This window comes from Cydia splendana, chromosome 27 (genome assembly GCF_910591565.1).
Source record: "Cydia splendana chromosome 27, ilCydSple1.2, whole genome shotgun sequence".
NCBI lineage: Eukaryota > Metazoa > Arthropoda > Insecta > Lepidoptera > Tortricidae > Cydia > Cydia splendana.
The window spans coordinates 4,457,326-4,476,793 of record NC_085986.1 but is presented as its reverse complement, the minus strand read 5'-3'; the positions used below and the strand labels follow the sequence as shown (position 1 = coordinate 4,476,793).

The window sequence follows — 19,468 nt, the reverse complement described above, 5'->3', positions numbered from 1 at the left end:
CATACACAAACATGAACTAAACGTACCTGTAGGTCCCAAACCCGCACGGCGGGCGCGTGCCCGCACTCCCCGGTGGCGAGGTATCGGCCATCGGGGCTGAAGGCGACGCAAGTGACGCTTTTCCTCGACGCGTTCAGCACGTGCGTCTGACGGTTCTTCCGTACGTTGTAGAGGACCACGGTGCATCTGTAATAGGGAAAAGGAGAAATTTAGTACTTGTACTAGACTATTTTAATTATCATTAAATCAATAAACAATGTGGATTCAACCCTTATTAAAAAAATTTGAGATGTAGAGGAAACTGGCCTATTTAGAGAAAAATCATCTACATCTCTTTTGGGTATTTAGATACCCAAAACTGGTATGAATGTCTTACAATGTGTAGTGAGAGACAGACGGCGATCGTAAGATTAGTAAAATAGGCTTCCGACTGTCACCCCTACGGAACCCTAGAAAAAATATTAATATAGCATAACGCAAATGAATACTCAAGATACTCAGGGAGATTACATATTTATTTCCATAAAATACAGGTATAACCCCGAACAAGTCAAGCGAAATGCCCTCTAGCCCCGCTCGCAAATTTGTATTTCAATTTAGTATAATCCATATCAAATTCTCTGGCACGGGGCTTTAGGTTGGTACACCAGCATCCGACAGCTGAAACGTGTAGCTCATAATGTATAAGAATGATGGGGTGGGATCGTGATTTAATTCTTTATTGTGCATGCCAGTTACTGGTATAGTGTGTAGCTTTCAAATAGAGCTCGACGGCTAATCCTATTGTCTATTGTTAAGTAAAACCGCTCGTGCCACGTGACACAACCACCTGCATAAAAAATACGTACTTCGGTTACTGAGTGCCGGCGAGTCGAACGCTACAGAACCAGTCTAAATTGTGTCGTCGAGATGCGTAACAAAGGCGCGTTATCGGAGAGCGCACCTACACTGGTTTTTTGAGCGTTGGACTAGCCCGCGCTCAGGTGCCAAATAGAATAATAAAGACCCTTTTTTGCAGGTAAGTAGCACGTGCGGTTTTACTTAACAATAGACAATAGGATTAGCCGTCGAGCTCTATTTGAAAGCTACACACTATACCATCACGCTCCGCGATGGTTGCGCCATTTAGGGTCCCAGCTAAATTGGATGTTCAATACTTACGCTATAGAATTTCCAATTTAGCAAGAACCCTCAATGGCGTAACAATCCCGTGTGGTGACTGTACATGTATGTTCCTTATTTATCTTAAACCAAACTTCTATAGGTCTAGGTACCACGGTGGTACTACCACCTTTTAGCCTTTTGAACGCCACAGACGGCAATTGACGTCAACGCAAAATCGTGACAACGACGCCAAAGATGGCATTTGAAGTCGATCGTTTTTTGATGAAAATCTACCGAAAAACACCCCACTTTTAGGTTGGCATTATTTATTCACAAAACTAAATTTTACCCCCATGGCGTCAGTGGCACGGCAAATGGATGCGCCGTTTTGCGTTCAAAAGGTTAAGCAAAATAACCTCATCTTTCTCTGTGCCTCTGTGAATCAATGACATTTAAACTTTAAACCTTTTGTTTGGTGCTTTATTTACGCTAATAGAAAAAATATTGTTAAGAACGGAATACTTAAATATTTAATACAACATTTTTTATTTGCATCTAGTAAATTTAATGACAAAATACTGTTATTCTGATTAAACTCTCCAGTAAACCATATAAGCTATTAGGCTAAGCTACCCCGACCTAACTAACCCCTTCAGTAAGCGACCCTCTCGTTAAACATTAATAACATGTAATGTAACATCAACAACTCATATGCCCAAGGGATATCAGGGACACATAATTACTTAGGTATGCTTAATTAAAACTGTGAAGCCCTCGTGGCCTAGCGATAAGAGCTTGCGACTTGCAATTCGGAGGTCGCGGGTTCAAACCCCGGCGCGTACCAATGAGTTTTTCGGAACTTATGTACGAAATATCATTTGATATTTACCAGTCGCTTTTCGGTTAAGGAAAACATCGTGAGGAAACCCTCTGTGTTGGAAGGTCAGATGACAGTCGCTTTGCGTATAAACATGAGCCTACGCCAATTCTTGGGATTAGTTGCCAAGCGGACCCCAGGCTCCCATGGCCGTGGCAAAATGCCGGGACAACGCGAGGAAGATGATGCTTAATTAAAACTGTGACTCCAGTATTTCCATGAGGTACATAGTCTAATAAAACATGGTCTTCTCTTCCCAGAGTGACACAAGCCTACGTCACAATAACATTGCCAGTTTATATAGCGCTGTCGCATATTATCATAAAGCGCTGTCGCATGATGACGTAGGCTTGTGTCAGTCACGTGACCACGAAAAGACGGGACGAGAGTACCAGGCGGAGTATATTATTATACCATGAGGTTGGATATAAGCGACCGGACGCAGGTCTACGCCATTTCGCGGCGCATTAGGTACTCGTGCCGCAAGCTAGCGAGATGAGATGATCCACCTGCGACGTTTCACGTTGCAGATGCATTTTAATATTAGGTCAAGAGTTAGCTCATCCATCATCATCATCATATGAGCCTTTTATCGCCTGCTGCTGAGCAATAGGCTTCTATTCTAGTACGCCACTCGCTAGAGTTTGATATGTATCCATATTTGGGTCTTTGAGGACAATCTTTACAATTAGTCATAACGTAACACTCTTGTCTTCGACATCGTCTACGCCAGGGCCCGGCAAACCACGGCTCGGGAGCCGCATGCGGATCTTTGGAGGTACAATTGCGGCTCTTTAAGTCACCCATTAAATTATCCCTTAAGAGTTCTTACATCACTGAAAACAACACTTTGAGCTATCTAAAACTGATGATTTCTACTGCAGTTGATGGCTCTTCTTCTCAACAACAACAAACATTAACCTTTTAACCGCCATTTAATTTTTCATCGAGCGTGCTTGTGTTGCCGGCGGTACGAAGTTCTGTCTTATCAGACCGCGGCGAAATGAGCCCGATATTGTATGTCTTATACTCGTATCAAAGAGAATTTGAAATAGAGACGGATTGTCAAAGTAAATTATGTAACCACAGTAAATTTACTGCCATCTTTCGACAGAAGATTAAAACTGTTACAACGTCTTTTGTTTGACTTTGATCCTTAAGTGACCCACTGATTAACGTCGTCGTTATCGGCCTGTCAGGTATAGAACAAAATTTTGACAGTTCCGAACAACTGACAGGCCGATACCGTCCGGCGGACTGTTAATCAGTGGGCCCCTTTATTCTTTCACTGATATGTTAAGTTGTTGAATATCAATATCAACGCCATCTACTCGACACTAGGCCAAAAGTTATGGTGCAATCTTTTCGAGCGATGGCGCCATAACCTTCAGGCTTCAGCCTACTCTCGAGTAGATGGCGTTAATTTTGATATTAGCAAATTAACACATATCAGTGAAAGAATAAGGATCAAAGTCAAATGGCTTTCTAACAGTTTTAATCTTCTGTCGAAAGATGGCAGTAAATGTACTGTGGCTACATAATTTATCATGATAGTAACTCTCTATACACTCTATTCTCTTTGCTTATATGTCAGTCTACGGCGGTTAAAATGTTAAATGACATTTCGTACATTTTCGCAGTGGTATGAGCCGAAATTCAAACCTACGATCTTAGGTACGTTTAGCAAGATGAAATGATTTTCCTGCGGCGTTGCAGATATGCTGACTGCATTTTAATATGGGTCAAGAGATTGGCGTATCGTTTCGACATAAATATATAGTAAACCACTCATTTCTTGGCATCGCATCCAATATATTCCCGGGTCGAACAAAGAGATCTCGTATCCAGAATTAGGAAGAATAAAATGAAAGCAGTTGGGAATAATAAAAATAAAATTGTTTATTCCAGACCATTTGATCCATATTTTTAATATTATTCGAAACTGAATTAAATGTCAATATCTGGGAGACCGAGCTTTGCTCGGAAAACATATACAAATTCAAAAATGCGCGTTTTCCCAGTTATAAGATCTAGCTAGATCGATTTTTATATACCTATATATTTCGGGGATCTCGGAAACGGCTCTAACGACTTCGATGAAATTATGAGAGTTTTCGGGGGCGAATAATCGATCTAGGTCTTATCTCTGGAAAAAAGCGCATTTTTGAGTTGTTATATGTTTTCCGAAGCTCGTCCTCTGCTATCGCGGCAGGTGCCTGTGCCATTCGGCCACCGGGCCACAGCGGCTTACGAGTAGGTCGAATTTTTCCAAGCCTCAATTAATTTTTCTCACATTTTTTGTCATTTTGTGCCATTTTGACTTATGTATTTGTAAGAAAGATTTAACACAATCAGGCCCGTAAAATTTTATGAATAACAGGGTAAAGATATTACTATACTAACAGGTATTATACATGCGAAAGTAATGCGAATTTGAATGAGCTAGAAGCGATAATCTCGACGTGACAACAATGTCAAATTCGGGGACCCCATTTTTATACTATTGGTCAGTCAACTGCCAAATAGCTGTTTCACAGCCGGCAGCAGGCGCCATCGTCGCGCACACAGCCGGCCAGGTTTCCCATCGCACACGCACCGGGAATAATTATCGATGACTCCGTGCCGGTATGGAGTGGTGCGGCCATGGTGGCGAAAATAGCGGATTTACACTCATTTATTTATAATTATTTTGGGTTTTTCTTCTTGTCGAGACGTTTTGCTGTAATAGAGGTGTTTTTGTGTACTTCGTCAAGCTTTTTTTTTTTAATAAAGTACTTCAAATATTCATTGAAATATTTTTATGATTAGTTAAAATAAAAAAGGTATGTAAGATAATGCGGGAGGACAAAACCATTTCGCTTATAAAGAAGAACGACCTTATAGTTTTACCCATGTATTCTTCGTCACTACGCGCGATGTTTCGGAGAATCTAGGTTTCTGTTTTCAAACACTGGGACTGGGAGTACTAAAACCCGATTGAAGTGAGAGGGCGTGCAAACCGTAATATTACAGTACCACTACCACCAGTTTTGACATTGACATATTCACTCACGTCTAAGTAACTTACTTTCTATACATCTCGCTCGTACTCGCATATTAGTGCAAGCGAGATGTATAGAATGTAATAACGTAGACGCGAGCTAATCTGTCCATGTCAAAACTGGTGGTAGCCGTACAGTATAAGTAGTTAATATTACTCACGAGAGTTTGCATTTGATTAGCGGAGTTAAAGTTTCATACTACTTCTAACGTAGGTGTTAAAGATTTTTCACGTTATTTGTTATTTCGACCTTTAGTCATACATTTAAACAAAGAAGAGGCTGTCGCTTACTTAGACACTGAATAACACTTAACTTTCATAAATACCTTTTTATTTCTTTTTTATATATTTATATCCATAAATACCTACCTACTTAACTGTGGTTAGTCAATCGTGTTGACTGTTTAGTAGGGAATTAAACCGCTCCGCTCGGCGGCCCGCTAATCGCTCCGCTCGCACCTAAAACCTCAACCTAACCGCGTCTGTATGACGGACGCGACGTCCTCTCTCACGGTCGCACAGACAAACATACATATACATACGTGTTAACACTTGTCTGTCAATCGGTTGATGTTTTCTCACTACAAATGATGTAGAAGTGACCGTTAGTGGAGCTTTGGCCTTATTTTGTTTCTCTTAAGGGGAAGTATAGCACGTGCTCTTCCATACAAGAAGAGAAAACGTTTTTCCACCTCTAAATATTTTCCATTATCCATTATTGTTCTGTTTGAACGAGGATTTCGCGTTTTCGTTCCACTCTACTATCAAACTACTATACTGGTAAACAGATAAACCGGTATTTAATGTCGGCATACCGTTTACGGTTTGTTTTTGCATTAAAAGCAGGTAATTTAATAATGCATTAATTAAAACTGCATAATCTAATCACAATACTTGAATATCAAAGGAAGATCGCGAATTAAGATACGTGTTTGTGTCGTTCCATAGAAAAAGGACATCGGGGCGGAAAGCACTTACGCCATTGCTATAGTCTGTATCTTTAGGTATTTTAATAAAAGTAAACAAACAATTTGTACATTTTCGGGTAGTTATAACATTTATTGGTTAACCAACCAAATACAAAACCGCCTGGATATGTCACTGAAAGATCTGACTTTCACCTACATTCTTTGATCGTGTAATGTTTTCATCTACCCTCAACTGGCTTAAGGAGCCATTTGAGGGTAGATTTTGTTTACTTTTATTTAAATACCTAAAGATACAGACTATAGAGCCCGTCTAAGATAACTTTGCATCAATTTATTTTATTTATTCTATATTACAAAAAAGAAATACAACGTTCTAAAGGCGAACTTAATGCCATAAGGCATTCTTCACCAGTCAACCTTTGGGCAAGGCAAGACAAGTTCGCGGTGCAAAATCATGACATGATTATGTACAGTCGCCATCAGATATATCGGAGCGGCCAAGGTGTTCACAATATCTGAACACGCGCTCTAACGCCCTGACAATAGAGGCGTGTTCCGATATTTGTGAGCACCTTGGCCGCTCCGATATATCTGATGGCGACTGTATAAAAAAGACTATAAGGTACTTGATACGATTTGTACGGAATTCTGTACAAATATATCTTTAATATTATTGATAATGATAATGATATTGTTACAGTTTGTCATTGCAAATGCAATGCACAGTTATCTTGGTCCGATTCCCATTCTACAAGAACGAATTATGTTCATATCATGTTTTCAGTTATTTAGGTAAGTTACACGTTGTATATTATTGGATTGCATATTTTATTCATTATTCAGAGCCCACTGTGTCCCACTGCTGGGCAAAGGCCTCCCCCCTCTTCCTCCACTCGTCTCTATTTAGTGCAATATCTTGCATATTACGCGTTTGGTATAAAGTAATTAATACAATGAATCACCCCTTCCGTAGCAAAACATTGCAATTACCACCATAACCGCCACTCATTAAGGTCGCATTTACCTTGGCATTCGCGGTTGCATGTCACGGTCGCAGGTGAACGACCTATTTAAGGCGCGGCGCGGGCGCGGCCGCGCGGTGTGGTCAAGCCCTTAATCGATACTTAGTCGAGATCGTTTGAATTTAAAGTTTGCACGGACAGTTCAAATGAGTAACTAGTATAGTATACACGTACTCATGGACAAATTTAGAGGAACGCAAAAAAAGATTTAATTACTGGATTACAGCACCTAAAGTAATTCCAAAATTAGGAATTAAGCTTTTTGTTGCGTTCCTCTAAATTTGTCCACGAGTGTATAAAAATCCACCGTACATACATATACAATATGCCATGTAGCATTGTTAGTTATATTATGCTAGCCCTTTTATGGGTCTCAGTCGATGACCTCTCGCACATGTGATGTAAATGTGACATAACGGCCGTTTAGTATGCATGGTGACATGCTATCGCCAAATGTATGTAATTTATGCATTAAGTCCTATTAACGCCTGTGTTTTGTAAAGAGTGAACAAAACAGGGCTTAATACTGATCCCTGTGGAACTGTTAACAATCTCTCAAGGGCTTACTCCTGAAAAAGGAATATTACAATAAAAAACTATCAAAAAAAAGTTTAATGCCTACAGCGATAATGTCGACATTCGACAGATTAAATGTTTTCATTTTCTGTCTGAAAAGCAGAAGTTATACATAGTCATTTGCTTTTGCTAAGTCAAGAAACGCCACAAACAAGCTCGCTCCTTGTGATCGCTAGCCAGTGTCCTAAATATTAATAAGGTTATCTGCATTTCCCATTTCTGTGTCATACACGACGACCGGTCTGGTCTAGTGGATAGTGACCCTGTCTGCTAAGCCGATGGTCCTGGGTTCGAATCCCAGTAAGGGCATTTATTTGTGTGATGAACACTAATATTTGTTCCTGAGTCATGGTTGTTTTCTATGTATATAAGTATGTATTTATCTATACAAGTATGTATATCGTCGCCTAGTACCCATAGTACAAGCTTTGCTTAGTTTGGGGCTAGGTTTGATCTGTGTAAGATGTCCCCTAATATTTATTTATTTATTTATTTTATTTTATATTAGTGATAATTCACTTAATTGTTTAACGCCAGGGTCACGATTCCTCCAAGCAGTTTTTTAGGCAAAAAACAAGAAAGAAGTGTCATGCACCCCAAGGCGTTAATGAGAATTCTGTACTTAGTTCTATTAATTATATTATGTAATCTGCGGTCAAATAAAAATGTAGATCTAGGAATAATTCTCTGAGATTCCAAGATTGACCAATCTTTTCTGTCGATGACCGTTCAAGCATTTGATGTAAAAATGTTGCATAATGACCGTTTAGTATGCATGGCGACATGCAAGCTATCGTCAAATATATGTTAATGTAAACAATGGGGATTCTTAGTTTGTTAACGGTCGTACGTCAATGAGGAATGAACGTACCTATTCGATTTTTGCGAACGCCAAGCGTCTTGTTTTTTGCTCCTGAACTGTTTTTGAGTTGTTTTAAAATTAAATCATTAACAAAAGCAATATGTATTGCTACATACATATGTATGCAGCTAGAAATCACATCAGACTTAATACTTATCGTTACTCAAAGATAGATTTAATTTAATGCTCTTCAATATTTACAAGATAAGGATATTAAAAATATGTACTGATCCGCACCGATTGCCACATGATCTTAGACTCCTTAGAGAAAACTAGTCTACATTACGATTAGGCAGGTTTCCTCAACATATTATCTATCACCGTTGAACTACCGGCACGTATATCATAATAGGGGTCTCTATTGTTTCCCAAAAAGTTTTAAGTCATAATGTATTGTTTGCCCGCATTTTGGTTAGTTATAATTTGTTTGGTTCAGAAACGCGTAATTTTCAGGATTGCCATAAAACAAACCTAACCTAACCTATCTATAGGATAACCTTACGAAAATCCTGAAAAGTTAACGGTTTCAGTTTTAGGACTAATGATAATATGACAAACAATACATTATGACTTAAACTAAAAACTTTATGTCAAACAAAGGTATATACATCAAGCATTCACGCCTCCCCTGAGTTGTTGGTGCAGGGTGTCATTCTGAATCCCTAACAACGTTTGTCCTAAAGTCACTTACCCTAACTGGTTTGTCCTAATGGGCACATGCCCTAACGATCAATTGTCATAGCGATTATTTTCCATAATGTAATGATTAGCCTAAGACTCATTTGTACCATAACTATCAAGATCCCTAATGTTTTTTACTATATTCTTCGAAATCCCTAACAATGTTTGGCATAAAATAATATGCTCTTACTGTTTTGACCTAATGGCTATTGCCCTAATTATCAATTGTCATAACAGTTACTTTTCCTATTGATCAATTATCATAACAATTACTTTCCATAATGAATGGTAACGAACTGTTGCCACCAAAGTGGGTTAGGTTAGGTTAGAACTGTGCCCTCGTAAAAACGAACTGCTGCCACAAAATTGGGTTAGGTTAGGTTAGAACTGCGACCATCGTAAAAACGAACTGCTGTTAAAACTAGGTTAGGTTAGAACTACGATCCTTTCAAAAACGAACTGCTGCCACAAAAGTGGGTTAGGTTAGGTTAGAACTGTGATCCTCGCAGAAACGAACTGCTGCCACAAAAGTGGGTTAGGTTAGGTTAGAACTGTGATCCTCGCAAAAACGAACTGCTGCCACAAAAGTGAGTTAGGTTAGGTTAGAACTGTGATCCTCGCAAAAACGAATTGCTGCCACAAAAGTGGGTTAGGTTAGGAGGGAAATCAAAATTAGGGCATACGAGTGTTAGGTCAATCAACGATAGGCTAAGTAAAATTAGGTAACATGATGGTTAGGATATATAATTTTTAGGCCTAACAATAATTAGGCAAAAAAATCATTATGCTACATAACATTAGGATAAATACTCAATATGGAAAGTGCCATTAGGGAAAACCATATTAGGACAAAAAAAAATCGGCCATTCGATAATAGGGAAACCAAAATTAGGGTATACGAGTGTTAGGACAACTGATCATTATGACAAACAATATTAGAGAATGCAAAGATAGGAGAAAAGACTTTAGGGATTCAGATATAGATCCGTTGGTGCAGCATGTCGTTTTAAATCGAGAGCGTAACATCGATTGATTTCGGCGGCTACGTTATTCTGCCTTAAGAGCCAAATTTCACGTTTAGAAGTTATTTATTAAGATAAATCATTATCACCGGAGGCATTACAGCCGCGGGTGGGCCTTAGCCTGGTCAAGCAAGTCTCTCCAGTCCGATCTGTTTGTGGCCTTCCTTTTCCAACTTTTCACTCCTAAGATCCTGATGTCCTGGTATACGCCATCCAACCATCTGAGCTTGGGCCTGCCTTTACCTCTGCGGCCCTCCGGTCGGCCTTCTAGAAGACGCTTGGGTACTCTGGCCTCGTCCATTCATCACATTAAGATAAAAGCTTGTAATAAATGGAACTTACCCTGCCGGGTACGCGACGAGCTCGGTGTTGGGATCGCAGTCGAGAGCAGCGTTGGAGGACACTGTCAGCCCGAGCACGCTCTCCAACTTGATCTGTTGACAAAAAAAAACAATATTATTAGCTACACGCTGAAAGAGACGTCATATTCCAAAGAAAAAGTCACCAAGCCTTCCGATGGCCGAGGCAGGCCACCACATTGTCCATCTATATCATGTGAGAGGCCTAGTTGTAATATTATTTGACAGAGGGCTCATCGGGCCCATCTGGCTGGTATCCCAGAGTCGCGATTTTGAGTTTCGTCCGAAACAGTGAGTTTTTCAACTTTTCCTTTATTTCGTAACTCTACGAATTATTATGGTAACGCCGTAGCAAATGTAGGTCATGTGTTATGTGTGGTTTTCACACAATTTTACATATCCCATTAGCACACAATTTTGGAATCTAAACCTTACTAAACCGGTTTCAAATAAAGTAAACATTACTAAAGATAGCAACAAGGCCTGTCTATTTAAATATTTACTGGCGTATTAACTAATAACGATAAGTTTTGGGGCCCAAGGTGACAAATAAAGGTAAGGTTGAGTTTCAAGTATTTTAATTAACATTTTTCTTGGCGGTTAATTAATATTGAAATGAATTCTTGAACACGTTTGATTTGGCAAAGAATTTGTAGCAGCTTGTCATACATAAATTAGAAACCACGTCTTTAGGTAGACCAACTTCTTGTAACTCGATGCTAACTTCCAATGGCTACGTCCCGTGTGTTATCTTCTTCTTCAACCTAGCGTTTTCCCGACCTAGCGCCAGGGTCCGCTTTCCTACTCAATCTTCTCCACTTTGCCCGGTCTTCGGCACCCTCAGGTGTGAGACTGTGAGATTGTTCTCTTCCATGTCCACTATCACGACCTCCAGCCAGCGCTTCTTAGGGTTATACTCTTATAGGTACTTTTAAAAATTGGTTTGTACTCCCCTTTACTCTTACATTTACATATTTACATTTTTCTCGGCTCCGCAAGTCCGCATATTTATCACCAGACCGCTCGTAAAGACTCATTATTCTTTGAAATGAATAAATATTAAATAAATATTATAGAACATTTCTAACACAAATTGACTAAGCCCCACGGTAAGCTCAAGAAGGCTTGTGTTGTGGGTACTCAGACAACGATATATATATAAATACTTAAATACATAGAAAACAACCATGACTCAGGAACAAATATCTGTATCATCATACAAATAAATGCCCTTACCAGGATTCTTTGAAATGAGTTTGAAAAGTTTTATTTTACCCTCTGATAGTGCAAGAAATTTAGTTTAAATCTTATAAGTTAATCTTCTTCGTCTTATAAGTTAATTTTGAACGACTTCCCATAATAAACATAGCACTGTTCTGATATTTTTTACAGGAATATTTTACAAACCAAAAAAATATAATATACATATTTAGAATGAATTTTAATACACCTACATATTATTTTTAGCGTAACGCTCAGACAAATATGGGGTCGTCCATTAATTACGTCACACGTTTAGGGGGAGGGAGGGGTCAAGAAAATGTGACATGTTGTGACATGGGGGAGGGAGGAGTCACAAACATTGTGATGTCACTTTAACTTCATCAAGAACCGAAAATTAATTTATATTTTTTTATTCGCTGTACAGTTAAATAATGAGATTTTGGATGTAACTTTCGTTGTGTTATAAAATTACTAATATTTATATATCAAAAATATTTTTTTACTAAAAAAATAATGCCGAGTTAATATTGTCGATTTCGTTGAAAACAAAATTGCCTAAAATGTGACGTCACACCAGGGGGGGAGGGGTTTGCAAAATGTGACCAAGTGTGACAAGGAGGGGGGGAGGGGTAAAAAAACCTAGAAATTCGTGTGACGTAATTAATGGATGATCCCTACGGTGTGTTTCAGATCTGTCAAATAGCTCATAAATATGTAATAATTATTAATTATATAATATAACCAGTTCCATTACATATTTATTCAGCGAAAACGCATAACATTACCATACGTTTCCGTTGATTTGCAAGTAAACAAGTTTAAAAGTATAAAAAGATTAAAAGATATTATTTGGCGCGTATTAAAATTGTTTTGGTATTGCAAGAAACATGTTTTTCATCAAATACCCATGTATTACCCGTTTCCGGATTATTATCGGTATCGGTGTCGCAAACTTTTATGCTTTTTAATAAAGTTTTGAAATAGGTTGATTATTAGGTATAGGAGTAACAATTTTACAAGACGTCCCACTGTAGGAAGAGTTCTAAAGTAAAGCCTGACCAGGAATATATGATCACGCGCCATGTTGCAGAATTTCACTGGAACTAATTTTTTTATACTATTTTGAACTGTCACCCTATCCATGAAAATAACAGCGCCCTCTAGGCAATGATCATATATTACTGGTCAGGCTTTAACATTCGGACACCTTAAAAAAAGCGGCAAAGTGCGAGTCGGACTCGCCCATGAAGGGTTCCGTAGCAGCAAGTAACATAATAAAATTGCGGTTTTAGATTTATGACGTATTAAAAAAAAAACTACTTACTAGATCACGTTCGAACCAATTTTCGGTGGAAATTTGCATGGTAATGTACATCATATATTTTTTTTTAGTTTTATCATTCTCTTATTTCAGAAGTTACAGGGGGGGGGGGGGCACATTTTACCACGTTGGAAGTGTCTCTCGCGCAAACTATTCAGTTTAGAAAAAAATTATATTAGAAACCTCAATATCTTGTTTGAAGACCTATCCATAGATACCCCACACGTATCGGTTTGATGAAAAAAAGAATTGTGAGTTTCAGTTAAGTATGGGGAACCCCCAAAATTTATTGTTTTTTTTCTATTTTTGCGTGAAAATCTTAATGCTGTTCACAGAATACATCTACTTACCAAGTTTCAACAGTATAGTTCTTATAGTTTCGGAAAAAAGTGGCTGTGACATACGGACGGACAGACAGACAGACAGACATGACGAATCCATAAGGGTTCCGTTTTTTGCCATTTGGCTACGGAACCCTAAAAAACGCAACTATAACTGACTGCACATTCGCCATCAGATATATCGTAGGCCATGGCGCTCACAAATACCTGAACACGCCTCTATTGTCAAGGCGTTAGAGTGCGTGTTCAGATATTTTTGAGCACCTCGGCCGCTCAGATATATCTGATGGCGACTGCACCCAAAGATGGTGAAAACAAAACTGCCGACAGCTCTAATTACTCGATATTTCGACCACTCGATCACACTATATAACAGTGAAAGCGAAAACGAATTATCGATACGCTATCGTTATTAATTTCAACCGTTAGAAAGTGTTTTTTATCACCACTGAATAATCAAAAATCTATCTTCTCTCGAATACCGTAAAGTTTAATTTCGAGTAACAGATGAATTTGATAGGAGTTTAGATATAAAAGTGACATATTTATATGTCCATTATAATGTAAATGTATGCGTTATTAATAGTATTTGGAATTATATTTATATTAGTAGAAATAGGAATAGAAAATTGAGATTTATTACCAATGATTTGGCAAAAAGACGTTCCAAAGAACACGATATTAAGGGGCCCACTGATTAACGTCCGCCGGACGGTATCGGCCTGTGAGTTGTCCGGAACAGGCCGATACCGTCCGGCGGACTGTTAATCAGTGTGCCCCTTAAGAACCACATAGTATCATGTCATTAACGATAATTTATTATTCCATATTTATTTACATAAATTTTCCTGAAGAAGAAGTACCACCGCCCGCACTGTTAACTGTACATCGGTGGACCTTATTGCCTTTTGTAATAAAGTCCACCGATATACAGTTAGAGCTGTTTGTACATAAGTATATTTTAAGTAGAGACTGTCAGAACTAATGTCATAACTGTCATAACTTGTAAGTAATTACATGACAAATGATAAAATATCGCAGTGAAATTAAATTATATGAAAATTTGAATAGAATACCTATTGAAAATATTTTGACACAATTTGTTATGAATGAATGAAATTAATAATAATTGTTATATGTAAAATTTTATATTAAAGGAAAAAATGGAAAAATTACGCTTCCGGCAGGACTTGAACCCGCAACCTCCGCAATCGGTGCGTTAGCTCTGCCAACAATCTGTGTTTTTTTTTGTTATATGTCAACCACAGCTATGCCCCTACGTTTGATTTTTCTCAATTTTTTAATTATGATAAGAGTAAGGAGCATTCAAAAATTTGTATGAAATCTGTTTTTTGCTCGTAATTTGTACAATCATTAAAAAATCTAAAAAGTCCAACGTAGGGGCTTAGCTATGGTTAATATACATCAAATTATCTAATTTTCCATGGAAAAATTACTGTCTTTGATGAGACTCGAACTCACGGCCTCTGGATCGATACTCCAGCGCTCTGCCATCTGAGCCACCAAGACCTTATCCATAGCCAGCAAATCTTTCCACCATGGGTCAAGGGGACCCTAGCGACGTCTACCGTAAGAGTGTTACACTTCTTAAACGGCTACCGGAGTTCCAAGTCATATTGGAAATTCACCAGTTATGATGCTACCCATACTAATTTTAATTTTTAACAAGCAGAAACGTTTGCGAACGATGCTATACAGTATAAACCTGGGTGATTCTTAAATTGTGTCCAAAAAAAATTTTTTTTATAAATGTTTTTATTTTTCACATATTATTACATATATCAAAAGTGCATACAAAAAGCAATTTTTTGATTCATATGGTCAAGGCGAATACCCTCAGGAAAGGTAAATAAAATGAGTACATAAACACGGTTGTGACAAAGTGTCCCTCAGTCGTGACATTTCGGCATTTTGGTGGCCAACTCGGCTATTTTGATCTATATAGTTATTTTAACATAGCCTAAGTCACTCCTATGACTACGACAAACCTAATGACAGCTCAGACGTTGAAATCCGTCAAACTATAAACGCTGTAGAGCGTGACAAAGAATTCAATACACATCATACATACATAACATGCCGGTGATGCGTTAAGGTTGACCGTTTTTTCAAATGAACACAAATAAACAATTTTCGACAAAACTTCTCCCTTCAGCCATTTGTAAACCTGACAACAACACAGTGTTGCTGTTCTAAAAAAACTTTAATAAGGCTGCCAGTAGTAAAGATAATTTTCTACAGAGTACCGCATGTTTATATTACAACGCGCGGTGGTGACGCGAAAACGAATCACAAAATGTATGTTGTTTAAAATTATATAAAATCGTTATAAATCCATACAATTTTTTAACAGTGTTGTAGAACAAGGATTAGTGTTTTATATTTGATATAAATTATTGCAAAATCACTTCATATTTATTCAAAAAAAAATCAAATATCACAAAATCTGGGGAAGTCACACTACACGGTCCGTGACATTTCGCACTTGTATTTTTTTTTTTTATGTTTGTAATACTCTTAGGACAATACATTTAGGTTGACCTAAAACTAGAGGTAAATTGCTAAGTATATTGATACTAGACGGGCCCGCAGCTCCGCTCGCGTAAATGAAATAAAGAGCGTGTCAACCCTGCCAGGGTTCATAACGGTGATAGGGATTTCTTATTTGTACCCGTTATTTGGATAACTTAATACGCAAAATATCTGAAAAAAATTATGTGATTTGATAAAAGGCAAAATTATACTTTTTCATCTACGTAGTTATTTATTTAAAACTCGTTTCAACATAAAATTATTATTTATTTTTATAAGCCTAATTGCAAAAACGTTCATTAGATTAATTTCCGCCTTAAGACGAATATGGACGACCACCGCCCATAAATCGCCTTTTGGTACAAACGTACGTACTCCCCATTTCCCTTTCTGAATACTAACATTACTTACTACGGTTATGTGAATCCTGGCCTCCGAGAAAAGACAAAACAAAACACACCATGTTTCTCGGTCTTGCGATAGCTCTCGCCAGTCCCCATGGCCGAGGATAAGCAGATCTCGAGCAACTACGTCGTTCCAGCGGTAGGTACCTATGACGTCCAATTGGGCGTCTCCCATTTCGTTGTCCCAAGTACGCTCTCGACCTCTCGTCACGGCACGATCCTCTCCCATTCTCTCTAAATGTCCGAGCCAATGTAAGCTTAGCCACTTTTGTCTCTCAGTATTCCGCCAGTATATCGGAACACATCCTTATTTCTATGGCAACAGAGTTATATTACGATATTTGGCCGACTGCTGACTGTACGTTTGCTTATTTTCACCAGGTTGTTTCGCTCAAAAATATCTGAACATGCACTTAAATTTTATCTACCTACATTATAACTTGCTATCAACTTTAATTGTATTTCTGGCCCATCTCGGCAGCCCGGTCCCCGGACGAATTTGTTTGCCGAAGCTGTGAAAGTAAATCTGAATAACATAACTCAAAAAGAAATTTAAAACAACAAAATACTAATTCCTATTGATATTGATAAGTCATTATCAGTCATTATATGGCATGTCACTCGTATGGGCATAAACTAAGGTAAAAGGTTGAGGTTGATAGCACTTTTTATTTTACTTCGAGTAAAAAAGGTCGAAATCACTGCATACCAACATAACAAACATAATTTTGGTTATTTGAAGTTCGAAACGAAACCAACCGAGAGTTCCCGAGAAATGGTCGAAGTCGTAAAATGAAAATTGTTATGAAAATTTATTTTCCTTATTGTAAATTAAATACGCATCGAAAGCGATAGTTTTTATGTTCTAGTTTTATTCTCATATGTAGATAATAGATTTAAACAGTTTTTTCTTAGCATACGTGCGTTGTATTCGAGATACGTGTCAAAAACTTTTTTAGAAATTTGTAAGGCGCCATCTCTCTTCTTCGCTCGTTTTTTATCCCGTTCTGGTTTTTCAATTTTATATATATGATGATGATACAGTTTACTTATTTTCACAAAAATACATGCTATTCTTACGTGTTACACAAAAAATGCATAAGAATAAGAATTACCCACCTACCCAAAAATATAAACATTACAAATTAGGTACAATCACTTAAAAAAATACATAGAGCTGTGGAAAACGCGCCTGGTGAGTCATAAAAGACATCGATATCGGGTCTTTGGTTTGGACTTTTGGACTGACAATTCGTTAAGGAGTGCCCGATTGCAGGCATTCGTTAAGATTGGAGTAAGTGGGGATTTGTCTACTTAATCCCATAAACTCGACTGAACATACAGATAAGATGTTACAACTAGATATAATAACGAGAGACAACCACATAAGCTTTTAAGAAGCTGATACTACTTGCTACTTAATGTTGTCTCAGATCAACTCTATCACTTAGTGTAAGTCGGTCAAATGTGGATCAGCTGACGGCGTGGGCGGACCACTTTGACCAGAATTCACTAAGCCAGTTGTAAAATGACTTAACTACATGTGTCATGAGGTATAAAAAGGGATTTTAAAATTATTAGCACTGATGTAAGTAAACGTCCTTTTTAGGCTTCCGTACCCAAAGGGTAAAAACGGGACCCTATTACTAAGACTCCGTTGTCCGTCCGTCTGTCTGTCTGTCACCAGGCTGTATCTCATGAACCGTGATAGCTAGGGGGCTATTCATAAATTACGTCATTTCAAATTAGGGGGGGGGGGGTCTGGACATCGGATGACGGTAGCATGAAGTAGGAGGAAATGGGGTCATTTGAAGCATGATTTTTGGATGATTATAGGGGGGGGGGGTCAAAAATCGTCAAAAATCGATGACGTAATTTATGGACAGCCCCTAGGCAGTTGAAATTTTCACAGATAATGTATTTCTGTTGCCGCTATAACAACAAATACTAAAAAGAGAATATAATAAATATTTAAGTGGGGTCCCAGTTCCATACAACAAACGTGAATTTTTGACGTTTTTTGCGTAATGGTACGGAACCTTTCGTGCGCGAATCCGACTCACACTTGGCCGGTTTTATTTATTTTTGTGCTATTTGCGTACGATATTTTACAAATTTGGCATTAAATGTCCTTTTGTAGAGAACCCGACAGAATTGGCGCTTACACCATCAATAAAATACCATATTTATATAGTTGTCACTTAGACACCTATATGTATACTGATATTACTGAGAAACATCACACTGCCTAAACCAATGGAGGGTCTTGACTCTTGAAATTTGAAACATAATAATCTTCAAATTCTCAACCCCGTGAACGAAAAAGGGGTTGAAAATTCTATGCGAAATAAGTCCCAGATGTTATACATATATTCATCCATCGATGCTTCTATGAAAAGAGACGTTCGACGACGTTAATTCTCCAAGGTCCTCCTACGGAACGTCACAATTTTCGTCAGTTAAGTCTCTCTTCCATTAATGATATATGCTATGAATGGAATACGTTTCGACATTTATAGACCCGTCCTACTAATGTTGCGTCTATTGGTTGTCCTTGACTTTTTTGCATAACTTTATATTGTTTGGGTTATTTAGATATAATATATCTATTATGGGTTTGGTTTTTCGATATTTAATGATCATAGAATGCAAGTCATGCAAAAATTTGGACATACATTACAGATTCAACAAAAAATATAAAACTCATCACAGTCTTAATTGACCACTGGTATACCCTTATGCTATAAAGGTATAATTTTTCAAATATCACGCACCCTTTCTTTCACATAATATTTGAAAAATCGGACCTGAATAATGATTTACTATTGTCAGTTAACCGTTTACCAGGCTGAAATTTCAAAAATGACAATCTAATGTCAATCTTACTCATCGAAAATAGAACATCATAATATATGTTTGAAGTGCCTTATGTGGGAAATATTTATCCCTTAGCCTGGTAAAGGGTTAACATCGTGAACGACGGTTCGTTACGTCATCTTCCCAAAGTTATCTTCGTCAATTTCACAAACGGGTCTCCGCGATATGATTTCATTGTTTTTTCCTTAACTTAAATATGTGTACATTTTTGTGTAGGTAATTAAATACGTGTACAAATCGCGAGAGTTTTGAGTATTATTTCGTCAACATTTCTTC

General features: G+C 37.9%; 1 protein-coding gene across 3 annotated transcripts in view; it reads right to left on the bottom strand.

The window, feature by feature from the left end:
* LOC134803697 (mitogen-activated protein kinase-binding protein 1) overlaps positions 1–19,468 on the bottom strand; it is a 140,847-nt gene that overhangs the window by 69,941 nt on the left and 51,438 nt on the right. For all 3 annotated transcript variants that reach the window (XM_063776490.1, XM_063776489.1, XM_063776488.1), the window contains exons 2-3: positions 10,456–10,547; positions 27–186 (exon numbers count right to left, since the gene is read on the bottom strand). In XM_063776490.1, coding sequence (XP_063632560.1) covers positions 27–186; positions 10,456–10,547 — 252 coding nt within the window. The remainder of the gene's footprint in view (positions 1–26; positions 187–10,455; positions 10,548–19,468) is intronic.